The 14,573-nt window shown below is 35.1% G+C and overlaps 1 protein-coding gene across 1 annotated transcript in view; it reads left to right on the top strand.

Moving 5' to 3' along the window:
- The window catches only part of Ptchd4 (patched domain containing 4), a 201,380-nt gene extending 190,452 nt beyond the window's left edge, over window positions 1-10,928 (top strand). The window contains exon 3 of the mRNA XM_046456066.2: window positions 823-10,928. Within this exon, the coding sequence (XP_046312022.1) occupies window positions 823-2,456 (1,634 nt within the window). The 3' untranslated portion in view covers window positions 2,457-10,928. The remainder of the gene's footprint in view (window positions 1-822) is intronic.
- Window positions 10,929-14,573: the final 3,645 nt, after the last annotated feature.

The raw sequence follows: 14,573 nt of genomic DNA, 5'->3' as shown, positions 1-14,573 counted from the left end.
GCTCAGTAGCTAACAGAGTCTGGCACACAGTGAGTGTTCTAGTAATATCTGCTGAATAAACCTTTTGCCTATTAACCCTTAACAAAAGCTTCTAGAGGTTGGTTTAAAACAAGCATTCTTCATCTACTTAAATAAAGAAAAGGCACCAGTTAGCATCCACTCCATGTGAATTAAAGCTCACTGAGGAGCCCAAGGGAAAGTGCTTGCTGTGATCTCTCACCATGAAGGTCTTGCCCTCTCTTTGCATGACCTAGTAATTTTTTATTCACATTCAATGTTAATTAATCAGTTCTGTATGAATTGGCTTCTATTCTATTTAGCCACTAAGCAGATTATCAACATTATAAAAATCAATTTCATGTCATTTTTAAGTGTTTAATATCATCTAATAACTTTCTATATCAGTATATTAATCACCTTGAAATAGAGGTTAAGAACTGTAAGTTGACCAAGTACTTGAACTGATGTCAAAGGTACACAAAGAACAGCCCCTGCACTGGACCGCTTATAATTCATTTAGAGACACAATATGTGACAAATTGTGTGACAATGTAATGTTAGGTCTACCACTGTCAGATTACTAGAACAGACAATGAATGCTTCATCTTTGCCCAAAATACCAATATATTTGGGCTGTACTAAAGTGGAAATAAATACCAAATACATCCTGTGTGTAGCTCAATACTCTGAGATGTGATAAGCGGGTCACAGCACTTAGAAGATTAGAATATGTCTGTTTAGCATAGATAATCTATATGGAATTTCAGTTGAACTAGAAGAAAATAAAAACAACTATTCTTTTTCTTCTTTTTTAAACATTAGGTCATGGAACTAAAGGAGTATTTGAGCTTCTGTCTGGATGGCGGAGAACCAAAGAGAATTTACCCTTCAAAGACAGGGTAGCAGATGCCTATTCTGATGTGATGGTCACCTATACCATGACCAGCTCCCTGTACTTCATCACCTTTGGCATGGGGGCCAGCCCATTCACAAACATAGAGGCTGTGAAGGTCTTCTGTCAAAACATGTGTGTCTCTATTCTGTTGAACTACTTCTACATTTTCTCTTTCTTTGGCTCCTGCCTGGTCTTCGCTGGACAACTAGAGCAAAACCGCTACCACAGCATCTTTTGCTGCAAGATCCCTTCTGCAGAATACCTGGACCGCAAACCTGTGTGGTTCCAGACAGTGATGAGTGATGGGCATCAACAGACATCCCATCACGAGACGAACCCCTACCAGCACCACTTCATTCAGCACTTCCTCCGTGAGCATTACAATGAATGGATTACCAATATCTATGTGAAGCCATTTGTTGTCATCCTGTATCTCATTTATGCCTCCTTCTCCTTCATGGGGTGCTTGCAGATCAGTGATGGAGCCAACATCATCAATCTACTAGCCAGTGATTCCCCAAGCGTTTCCTATACCATGGTACAGCAGAAATATTTCAGCAACTACAGCCCTGTGATAGGGTTCTACATCTATGAGCCCCTTGAATACTGGAACAGCAGCGTCCAGGAGGACCTCCAGAGGCTCTGTAGTGGATTTACTGCAGTGTCTTGGGTAGAGCAGTACTACCACTTTCTGAAAGTCAGCAACATTAGTGCCAACAACAAGAGTGACTTCATCAGTGTCCTACAAAGCTCATTTTTAAAAAAGCCAGAATTCCAGCATTTTCGAAATGATATCATCTTCTCCAAGGCAGGGGATGAGAACAACATCATTGCTTCTCGCTTGTATCTGGTGGCCAGGACTAGCAGAGACAAGCAGAAGGAAGTCATAGAAGTGCTGGAAAAATTGAGGCCCCTGTCCCTCTCCAAGAGCATCCGGTTCATCGTGTTCAACCCCTCCTTCGTTTTCATGGACCATTACAGCTTGTCTGTCACAGTGCCTGTTCTGATTGCAGGCTTTGGTGTTCTCCTGGTGTTAATCCTGACTTTTTTCCTAGTGATCCACCCTCTGGGAAACTTCTGGTTAATTCTTAGCGTCACCTCAATTGAGCTGGGCGTTCTGGGCTTAATGACATTATGGAACGTCGACATGGATTGCATTTCTATCTTGTGCCTTATCTACACTTTAAATTTTGCCATTGACCACTGTGCACCACTGCTTTACACATTTGTATTGGCAACTGAGCACACCCGAACACAGTGTATAAAAAGCTCCCTGCAAGAGCATGGGACAGCCATTTTGCAAAATATTACTTCTTTTCTTATTGGGTTGGTCCCCCTCCTATTTGTGCCTTCGAACCTGACCTTCACACTGTTCAAATGCTTGCTGCTCACCGGGGGTTGCACACTTCTGCACTGTTTTGTTATTTTACCTGTGTTCCTAACCTTTTTCCCTCCTTCCAAAAAGCACCACAAGAAAAAGAAACGTGCCAAAAGAAAGGAGAGAGAGGAAATCGAATGCATAGAGATTCAAGAGAACCCTGATCATGTCACCACAGTCTGAGGGGTGTAGACCGACGGATTGTTTTTATTTTCCAATATTGCACAACGATGCAGGGCGAGTAAAGCTCAGACCTCAGCTGCTTGGGCTGGCCAGGGGTAACAAGGCAAGTCAGAGCAAAAGCGCACACAATTCATGACATGTCCAAGGGTCTGCTTCTTGGGCCAGTGGGGAAGAGGGAATTAAAAGGGGTGGGGAGTTCTTTGCAACCTTGTTCTCCATGAAAGATAAATTTCTGGACATGATCTTAGAGCCCTTCAAAGAAAAGGATGAATCAATGAAGTGTTAAGATAGAAGGCCAAAAGAACCAACTGCTTTTATAAAGAAAAGGCTTAGGAGAGATGCAGAGAGAGAAAGGTGGCCTCCAAATAAGGAAAAAGACATAGGAAATGTCAAAATTGCCATGTCAGTTTTCATGTTTGTTTTTTGAACAGGTTGGTCAAAGGAAACCTATGCACTTGGGAAGTACATATTTAATCCCGTCTAAACCAAAGGACTTCCCGATCCATTTTATGTGTACATATATATGTATATATGCCATATATACATATACTTAGATTTGTCTTTATTGTACATTGATGTTTGTGTGGGGAAAGGTGTCCATTTGCAGATAGGCTGGCCTTTCTCTTGAAAGTCAAATCAGCTTTAGCCAAATATATAGATTCATTAATGGCCACTTAAAATTTATAGATCATTAATGACCATTTAAAATCAACTCAAATGTCTAGTCAGCAAGAGGGTTATTCAGCTGTGTGATAAGCAAGAAACAAAACAAAACAAAAAACAAAATGTGAATCCATTAGATTCTACCTATCATCAGTCATTGAGACTCTAGCTTTGGAAGACTTAGCAAAAAAAAAAAAAAACGCAAAAAGGCATTTGAATTAATTATCACATTGACAATGTTTAAAATCCCACATCAAAGCTAAGTAGTTCATATGGCTTTTCGTTGGCCTTAATAGTTATCTGGATTTGGAAGGTTGATATGGCTGCTTTGAAAGAGCTTACCCACCTGCAAATGAGCACTTTACACATGTTACCCACATATATGTGTTTAAGGGTGCACAAGTTTTGTGTGGTGTGTATGTGTGTATGTGTGTGTGTGTGTGTGTTTGACTTGGGGTATTCCATACTTATAGCATTCTTATTTTAGATGGTAAAAATATACTGCCATGGTATATAGGTAATTAACAAAGGAGAAATGAAACAACTAAGAAACACTGTAGAGTGAAATAGAGTAAAATGGACTCTCACCACTCATCACCCAGTAACAAATGGTTCTTAGTGTAAGGAAAGTATTCTAATGCTATAAACTCTAGTGTGTTCCTTGCATTAATATTTGAAACATTAACCCAGGCCATGATTGAAATATTAGTGATCACAGTAATTACTACAATATCATTTTGTAGCTTCTTGCAATATCATTGTTCTTGTTACCTAGAAAGTAGACTCAGTTACTCATAGCTCTCTACAGGTGGTATATTAACTGCAACTGCTGCTGAATTCTTTCTCAAAAAACAAAAACAAAAAACAACAACAAAAAAAACACTGAGGTAAACATTTCCATTGTGTTAAAGTTTTAAACTGTTCCCTTGCAGATAGAATTGGTCTGTTGGGTGCTTACTTGGATTAATGTTATGCTTCCTGTTGGAGAAAATTACTAGAAAATGCCTTTTTCCATGTCAAGCAGTAACATAATTTATTTCCAGGTAGGACAGAACGAATGTCCAATGAATAAAAAATCTGCTAGTAATTTTTGTCACCTAAGAAAGCTGCTGTGTCCCACCAACTTTGGTTGTACGTTTTAATAGAATTAATAATATTAATATCTAAAAAACCAAATAAGAATCCTAGCCCCGGATAAGTCAAAGAAGAGATACAAAAACCACTCCTTCTTACTATCGTCTTTGGAGATGAAGTTGATAGATTAATGAAGAAATAACAAAACAACTGTACTTTTTTAAATGGTTTACTAGAATATAAGGAGAATAAATTCTAGATTGAAAAACATTGAAATATAATATATTTATTGAATAGAGTTTGTTTTGTCCTACCTTAAGGTTATTGAGTTTCTAGTAGAAATGACCCATGTCTTCTCTGTTATGTTCATTTGGGCCCAACAGCAATACACTTGAGTATGGAAAGTAATTGCTCATAACCATAGAGTTGTTTTTACTCTTTTTATATGTGTAAAATCATATCACCAATAACCCTAGCCTTTTACCTCATGAACTGCTATGCTAGGACGAACTGTATGTGGACTAGTAAACCTCATGATCTCATATTAGAGGTAGAAATTTCTGAGGAGATTTTTGGTTTGGGTTTTAGAGTTGGGAGGCAGTCCTCTTCCATATATTACCTATCATTTGTGAAGTTTTGCTGTTTTATTTTGATTTTTGTTATAGGTTTTAGTGGGTTTTTTTTTTTTGGGGGGGGGTTGTTGTTGTTGTTTTGCCTCCCTTTCAAAAAATGGGAGGTAATCTAGGAAATTCCACTATCACTTCATTTCTTTCTATGGTATGCCATACTCCTTTCATTTTCACCTATTTTATTTAAGTTTGCTTTTGGGGGGTTGGTTTTTTCCTTGATTACCATAAGCCATTCCAGATACAAAAATGACTAGCAGGATGATTTAAAAGAAAGAATCAAGCATGTTCATTGCCAAATCATATGGTATATTCTAGAAAACCACCAGAGCAGTTCTAATGTCATATCTCCATCCAAACAGTCTTTGTGCGGATGGGGAATGTAACTTTATTCATTCAGGTTATGTCTTCAAAGACAAGTGTCTAAGATAAATGTGAATTTCTCATTGTTCAAGAGACTAGAGAGGTGGCATTTTTGAAGGGACATTATCTTTTCCAGAACACCATGGTACTCTAGAGAACTGTAGCAATAATTTACTGAAATGGAACGTCTTGTTCTGGAAGAGTTAATACACCACCCAAAATGCCTTAATCCTAGGAAGTAATTTAAGCTCAGAAGACTCTACCTGAATATCATCTGACCTTCCATCTTCACTGTGAAACAGGTAATTCCAAGAATTCTATTTATTGAATACCAAGATATATCCTAAAATATGAGATCATGATTTGCAGGGAGTCCCCAGCCTCAGCCTTTTTGGAAAGTTTGTGTGCACCTCTTTCTAGTTTTTCTAGTTTACTGTTATTGTTTTGTCTATTTGTGAAGTACTAACAAGTGTTCAAATTAGAAAATTATCTACTATTAACAGATGACCAATCAAATCCTAAAAGACAAGAAATGTGTGGGAAATATTTCAGATTTGTGGAATATTTTATTTAAATGAAATATGTTTTTCCTTTTGATTTTAAAAGCTTTCAAAATCCAAATTTTCTGTATTTAAACTGGAATGTTAATTTGTTCTCCCACCCCACTGGAATTTTAATTTGACATAGAAATACCATCTAAACACTACTCTCCACGATGTTAATAAAACTTCTAAGAGGTACTCACTTATGTTACAGAAAGAAATTTGGCTAACAATTAGATTCCCATCCTCTATGTAAAAGGCAGTCAGCAGCTAATTGACACCCTGCTTGACTCTTTGATGAAAGGTGTGATTAGGTGTCCTCTCATGAATCCTTGCAGTGACCATGAACCTCTTTGAAGACTGTGCAATAATATTCTATGACAGAATTATTCTCTGTGGTCGTATCTTGTGAGTGTCTCCCTCTAATTTGCTTCCCATTTATTTCCACAGAAATAAATTCAAAGGTCTTATCTTGTGATTGAAAAGAAAACCTATAACAAGATGCTCCTATGATGCTATAATAGCCATTCTTGTATGTTGAACTCAAGAGTATGAGAGCTTTGTCCATTTTGTAATTATCCATTGTACTTTCCCATAATAAGCTAATCCTTTTAAACTTGTGGTTAGAGCTAGGGATTGACGATTGCCATTCAGATTTACATGTATTTTTATAAGTTGACTGTAAATATCGTTATTACAGTCACATATTTTTATGATCAAATAGTTATAAATGCACGGCACTATGCATGCATTGTTACTAATAGTACATAGATTATTAAAGACACTATTTTCAGGGTTATTGCACCTTTTTTTTAATTCCCATATCACTTATCATAAATGCCTCATGGGTTTTGGTCTCAAAGGCCTAAAGTCCACAGAAAGTTCCATCTTAAGGAAAACAATTTGAAAATTGCCTTTCTTGGATGTCAATACCAGTCACCTATTCTAGAATGTCCTCTGGAAAATCCCAGGGGCTACATCTGGCTTCCAGGTAAAGGTCTTACCTGGTTTGACATTAACCATACTTTCATGTCCTTTGTTTGCTAAACATAAGTGAACCAGAGGATATGATACCTTGAGACTGGAATTTAGATATTGTCTCCTAGGGACCCGGGAATTCAATGATTTGGTCAACCTCCTACCTGAGGGATCTCTCTGTTTGTTGTTCGTTGGTGTTTGTACATAGTATTGATAATCCTTTCAAATGTGAACCTGAAAACTTTCATTTTTTTCAAAGCAGCTTTAAAGTTACTTTCCTTTCTGTTATCAAAAAAATTATGAGAAATTTTATGACATTGACTCAAAACTTATCAATGGCCAAGTTGTTATGCCCTTGAAATCTCCCATAATCTAAATACAAAAGTCAGCATCAGCATTGTGGCCCATTATGCAAGCCTTTTAAGCAATGATCTTCAAATATTTTGTGTAGGGAATGAAGATGCTAGATTTTTTTTTTTACTGTTTAGCCTTGAAAACAACTGTAATGATATTGACTGAAATGAAAGCAGCAATGTGAAAATGAAGCAGCAAAGCCTCTTTGTATGAAGTCTGGCATGGGAGACCTGTGTACAGATGGTGGCAGATAATTCCATTGGTTCTAATGGACCAAGGTTCATCCACCATCATGTTTTAGTGAGGAGGGCAAGAGTTGGTGCTCTGTATTGAAATGTGGTGGAGTTGGGTTAGATTATGTTTGAGGTGAGTAATTCTGATAGGACAAGTGAAATAATTCTGTATATTTTATGGTTTTGCATATAGCACAGAGAATCAGATGGTGCCTCAAAACTACAGCTTCTTAACTGCAAGTGATTATTTGCAAATATAACCCACTTGAAGACTGTGTTCTCATTTGTTGGATCAAACCCCGAGCTTTTCAAGGAAAGTGTTCCTGAATTTCTAAGCAGGAAACAAAGCCACAGACCCATTTGTGAGTGAAAATGAGAAGGCAAGGGGACTATGAAAAGAGACTTCAAATAAGTGTTGAGGAACACATTATTCATCCCCAGGATAGCTGTCAGTATTGCTTGGATTTGGGAAGTTTTTTTGAGACAAACCGATCCATTGTTTTGATCCATTTTCTCTGTACTTAACGAGGACCTCTCTGTTGCTAAATGTCACTTGCTTTTATTGTGAAATGGGAAACAATTCAAAGAGAGCAATATATGAGATCAAGTACATACACACAGTATAGACAGTCTATGAATCACATCTTATCCCCTCTGCATCTCTAAAGATGTTGTCAAAATAAAACAGGCTTAGACTCTATACTGGAAACCTCTATTAGATAGATATTTTTAATACAAAGAAGTGTTTATAAATAAAAGCATTGCTAATTTTGCACTTTTATAAAGTATAGAAAACAACCTACTATTTTTCCTAGGTGAATTTTCCCTAAGAAAACTCTCATATGTCATGCTAATCATGAAGTCTTAAAAATCAGAAGGAAGCTTTAGAAGCAGAGCAGTAGGAATAATCCACTGCTTGTGGGTGATTTCTGCTCTTTACTGTGTTAGTGCTTATCTGAGCTGGAGTTTTAATAAGCCATTTGTCATTGTGTTCTAGTTTCCCACAAAGCTTATGGCATGGCCCGATATGGATTTCTTCCCTTCTGTTTTCACAGTTATTAGAGCAACCATGTTATCCACAGGGCTCTGTCAAACCAGTGAAGAAGTGATACTTTTAATGCTTTGGGAAGATTTCATTGAAGAATTTCCTAAGAATAACTAGGAGAGACTGTCATAGGTAAAAGATAAAGGAAATTTATCTCAAATGTGTCACTTTCCAATTCTGAATGGATTTAACTTGGATTCTTAGTAAAGGCAGTCTACAATATGTTGTGGGATACATTTAAGCTATCTAAATGTGAGATGGTTGATAGACTCTTTCCCTGAAAACTGAAGTAACTTCCAACGTTGCATTCAGTGGATTCACTGGTTATTAGTAGCTACAGGAATAGTGCTGGGGGCTGGAAAATCAAACTGTCATATTCTTACATCTCTGGTATGGTTTGCAGCACCTGTTTTGATGCAGAATCATGAAATGCCAGCATCTTTTCTTAAGCATAAAAGTGTTAGGCACTGATAAATTAGACCTTAAACTCACCAGTACAAATGTTCCAAATTTGGGGCAGAAAATAAGCAACAACTTTATTATATTTTCCTGTTACTTTTGCATATGTTTCAGCAATAGACTATCTTGCTCTTAAATAAGAAATCTGTCACAGCTTGAAAAGGGCAGAGATATCTCCAAGCTACCTCATAAGGATATTCAAAGATAAAATGGCATGCAACCTTTGATTAAACGGCAATATATTAAAGCCACAAAGCAATATTACTTATCACCTCTCCTGATGCTCTTTCACCTTGTAATTTTAGACCAAACTAAATGTAAAATGAACTTCCTATGTGCAGTCCCACTTGTACATTCTGCTTAGTATAATATTAATATAAGATTGCTCAGGGCAGTTGTTCAGTTGTCTCTCTGAAGACATCCTGGAGCCTAAAAATTAGCTCAGAAAGAGAATAACCTAACACTGACTTCGAGGCAGTGGTCTACCTAGAGAGATGCAGTATCAGATAATCAGCAAGTAACTTCTGTGAAAAGTCTAAGTGCACTTCTTACCAGTGGAGGAGAAAAATTATTTGTTTTTTTAACTATCCTGAGCAAATATAAAGAGAAAAAGTGAGCAGTAAGTAGCATCATAAGCTTTCTTTTCCAATGAAAGGCATTGCTACTATTTTTAGCTAAACCAGGATACTGAAACAGGTCACTTGAAATCAGTGAGGAAAAAACTACTTCATGAATGCATAGATGAAACGTAGGAGTAGAAGAAGAACTTGAGCATGTGTATTTCCTTTTCTTTCCTAAAACAAAATTCTACTTGTTCTGGATACTAACTAAACAAAATGATAATTTCTAAAACAAAATTAAGAAGACAAAAATAAGGTTGAAATTATGATATTCCAGTACCCCAAAGAGTCAACCTCATGGAGAGCTACCATTTCCAGATATCTCTGCCCATAAGGACATTCTTTCTATAATGTTCTAGTACACATAGGTTTTTACCACATCCTGTTCTTTAAAAAGAATTTTTTAAAAAACAGATTTATTTATCACTCCCAAGATGTATAAATAATCTAGTAAGCCATTTAACCAATTTAAACTCAAATTTATAGCTCCATACTTGGGCTTTACAAAAACTAAATCTACCATATTGAGGAAAGTTTAAAAAGAATTTTGGACAAAAATTTCAGTATCAGAAAAATATTACCTAAGCTGTATTTCTATTCAAAAATTCAAGTACCCATTTTAGATCTTACAAAGAAGCAAAAAGATAAAATTAAATTAAAAAGTCCAAAGTTTCCAAGTTACCTGAATTTGGACTATTATTAAAATTTACTTCTAATTATCATATGTAAAAAAATTAATTATAAATTAGGATTTTCTGATTATAATAAAAATAAGTTCATGTTATTTCCTGTAGATTCACACATATAAATATACATTAATAATTGAATAAATCTCACACCTCAACCAGGGAAGTTATGTTCCAAATATTTCATTTTCATACCTTGGACATATGGAGATATAATTCTAGTAGAATTCCTAAGTATTATTTTGCTAAAGAAATCTATGAATTAAAGCCTAAAGGTAAAGTCTTAAGAAAAATAACAATAAAGTCTTAGCTATTTGGGAAAATGTCATGTTAAACTCATGTTATATTTACTACAGTACCAGTTGGCGAAATTACTTATAGCATTTCTGGTTATCTTGGCCTTTTATTTCAACAGCATCATCAAAAATCTAGTTCCATTTGGACATAACAAGAAACAACTAGTATATTAAAATAGTGATAGGTCAAAGGGTATTTTTTTTACTCTTCAGTTGCTGGGGTCCATTAATTTTTGCCAATTTTCTCTTGATCACAACCCCAAATGCTATAGAAAGTGGGCCATTCTTAGACCTAGCACTCCTTCATTTGTAACTATCAACATTAAACAACCTGCAACAAGGCTTATTCATTTAACTTCAGTGAGATTTCTGGGATTCATATCTTTTAGGGAAAGATTCTTTTAGGCTAGGCATTAAACTTCTGAACTGTAACATCTCATATCACAGTATGATATAACATAATCTATTCTTTTTAATTCTTTATTAAATCACAGGTTCTAAAAATTATGTCATATCCTTTAAAATTTTTTAAATACATGCATTAAAAATAATATAATGATGACATTATATCAATTATTTTACATGCTTGAGATAAAGCTTTATTCAAAAAATACAAAATTCCTTTGGCACCTAAGAGATTTTTTAAATTTCTAAGTTCATAAATATATTTACAACTGTAAATTAGTAAAGTATTACTTGAGTACCCCAATAATTGTATTAAATTCAAATTTAAAACAATTTATAATTGGTTCAAATAAATTCTACTTAAAACTTACTGGATTACATTGCATTCCTATAGTAACATGGAGTGCAAAAATGTTTCAACTATTATTTTTCTCACCATATGAGAGCTACAAAAGGTATTGACAACAATAAATAGGTCAGTGACTCCTAAGTAGTACACAGGACTTACAAAGTCCATTCCTTATCCTTCTCCCTATACAGTTCCAAGTCTAGGCAAAATTATTCGTGTGTTATCAGCAACCACTTCTAAGTCATTAAAATTAAGAATGTTAAAATTTTGAATATCCAACTCTGCTGTATTCTGATGAGTAATGTGTTGATGACATTATAAGAAATACATAGACCATCAATATTTACAGAATATAAGTGTACTTGACACCAGAATTATATTGAAACAATTTAATAACCCACAATCCACTTTAGAAGCTTGTCATTGCAGAGTCATCTTCATTATTAACATCATTTGCATAACCAGGGAAATCTGTCTAATAATGTTTTATTTCATACGAGTTTCCCATCTGCTTTAAAAAAAATGGATGTCCTTGTTCTTTTATGGAAATATTTGAATTTATTCATTAGCCATTTCCTTGTCTGAATTTAGTAGTTGAATCATTAATGTATTTTGCTTTCTCCTTTAATATATTTAATTGTTATCATTTCTAATATAAATTTCCTCAGAGCAATTAGCACGTGCTTTCCTCTGGTAAAAATGAGCACACCCACAAAAGGGTGAAATGAGAATTTGGCAAAATCCCAATTGGACATGTGAACATATCTGCAGACACCAAAGTTTGGGGGAAGTACTACTCATTGTTATTTTATATGCATCAAGCAAAAACAAATCCCTACTTTTTAATAATGAAAGTTGTCACAGCACAAGATATTCTACTTAGCACACACTCAGTTATTATCTAATCAATGAACAAATAAATTAAAGAGTCATCCAGTCTCTGGCTTGTGACCCAATGAAAAGTGAATTATTGAACCGTCTCAACCTGTAAGGGAATATACTTGGAAGATTTAGCTGTTGTGTTTTGTTTTCTGAATTCTTTCTCTTTGGCTAGTAATACAAAAATAAGAGACCATATAAAGTAATAATTTCAGGTTTGTTGATATTAATTGTCCTTTTCAATAAGTTGAAATATTAGAACATAGATATAACATTACATAGCATATTGATAATTAAGTAAAGGGAATATTCTTTGACATAGAAAAATATCAAAAGATAGGGATGATTTTAAAATATATATACATATTAGTAAAAGAAATTTTAAAACTAGTGCAAAATGTTTTAAAAGAAGAGTAAATATCTGAACAAAAATTTGGTTTTATTTGGTTTCTGATTTCTGATTATCAATTTAACTTGACTTTTTTTAGTAAACCCATTGAAGGGAGTCAGAAAATATTTTTGGTAGATATAGATCTCCAAACAGAGAATCACTTGTATTGCAGAATTAAATTCTGCTATGGATGGGCTTCTGAAGCACTCCTCCATTGCTCTGGATTATACTTATTTCTCCAGCAAATATTTGAGGGTATCTATATTGGTTTCTATACTAGGCTTACAGAAAAATACCACAGTCAGTGCTCCTGTCTTTAAGGTACATATGCTGTTGTGAGGAAATTTCTGTCTGGGATGTTCCAGAAAAGTGAGGAAGGTATCAACCAAATTGAAGCTTGAATAAGATTCTAATAAATAGAGATATAGAATGGCCATCACAAAGGCATGGGGTCAGAATTGAATAAATGAGAACATGCAGACTAGAAAGCAGGCTGTCCAGAGTGAAGGCTTTAGTACATGAGATAATAGGAGCGCCAAGGAGAGTGGATATTGGTGGGACTGGAAAGCAATAGTCTATTGTGAGTGGTGTTATAAAAGATTGCCAGAATTTGGGAGCTGTTCAGAGTTGAAAATGTGATCATGGATAAAAACTTTTTCACTGCATTTGGGCTTGAAAACAGTGAAACGTTTACACAATATAAATGCCATGGTCTCCATGGTATTTATATTGTGCAAAATACATTTTTGTGTTTTGTCTACTAACATCAAGGATTCCAAAACTTAGCAACCTTACATAAATTGATAATCCCTATTGCTCAGAATATAGTGGGTTGCAAGAGCCAGTTTGTATGAGTTTGATTCTCCTGGTGATAGAAACCACTTTGTTCTATCATAGATGCCACAATTACCTGATCATCTCATACATACCTAGTGGCCCTTAAAATCTAGAGGGAAAGACTGGAATAAATCAATCGGATCCTAAAACCTCCAGGAAAAACAAACATAACTCTCAATCATTTCTGTTAATATTATCTTTATTGACAATTCAAATAATGTCTGGCTTGTAGAGTATGCACTATTATTTCTAAGTTCTAGTTTGTTTTAAGAAGATTAAAATGTAAATAAGTCTTATGTCCCAATGGTACAACGCATCATCAGTACAAGAGTTGCCAGAACAGAGAAGTTCAAGTGCAAAGTCCATGTGATGATAAATAACTGCATAGATTTTCTCTCCTGCCCCCTACCTACATTCCTTTTCTAAATGCAAATTTCTAAAGACAAAGCATTGGTTAAAACTATTTTTTTTAAATCACTTGCTTATGATTCACTTCTACTTTCTTTGGAAATCACAGTAAAGTATAATATATGTACATAGTTTTTGAATATAAAATTAACTCATTTATATACTGACCTTTGCCTTTTTTGTAGTTAGAGTCTTAGTTATAATAATTGGTGCTCCCAAAAAACAGCAATCAGGGTTACAAGGAAGTTTGGAGAAATGTATTTTAAACTTTAAACCTGAAGTTAAGCATTTCTCAGGGATGACGCTCAGAGTTACAGATAAGGTTGGAGTTGGTTCAGGGAAGCCCTATTTTGAAGACAATTCAAGAGGCCATCTGTTCACAGAGTTGGGAAAAACAAAAGTTACCAACTAAGTAACCATAGGAGACTGCAGCCAATGGCAAGCTCCAAGAGACTTTTTGGATAATCTCTGTATTAGCACAATCAGTGGTCCTCAAAATCTGCTGATATCAGAATAATATACAGAGATGTTTAAAGTCCCAATGCCCTGACTGCTTATCAGAACAATTAAATCAGTAACTCTGGCAGTGCATCCTGGTCTCAGTAATTTTGTAAGCACCCCATGTGATTCCAATGTGTGGCTGAATTTGAAAAACAGTGGCTTAGACCACCAAATTTAATCCAATAAATTAAACACTTCAAATCCAATAAATACTCGTTACGTTGAATGAAGATAAAATGTCACAAGACAAAGAAACATATGGCATCCATAATTAGAATACAAGTAAAAACTTGTAGAGTCTCAAAGGAGATACTCAATTATGGAGAGATTATTTCCAGTATAGCCAAATTCAGTGGGAGAACTTGCAAGAGTTTTTAATCTGAACATTCCAAATGATGTGACCAGCTG

This window comes from Marmota monax, unplaced genomic scaffold, assembly GCF_021218885.2.
Source record: "Marmota monax isolate L192 unplaced genomic scaffold, Marmota_monax_Labrador192_F-V1.1 WCK01_AAM20220418_F8-fsc00281, whole genome shotgun sequence".
In the NCBI taxonomy this organism is placed as follows: Eukaryota; Metazoa; Chordata; class Mammalia; order Rodentia; family Sciuridae; genus Marmota; species Marmota monax.
Note: the sequence above shows the minus strand (reverse complement) of the source record. Positions and strands in the feature narration are given on the sequence as shown.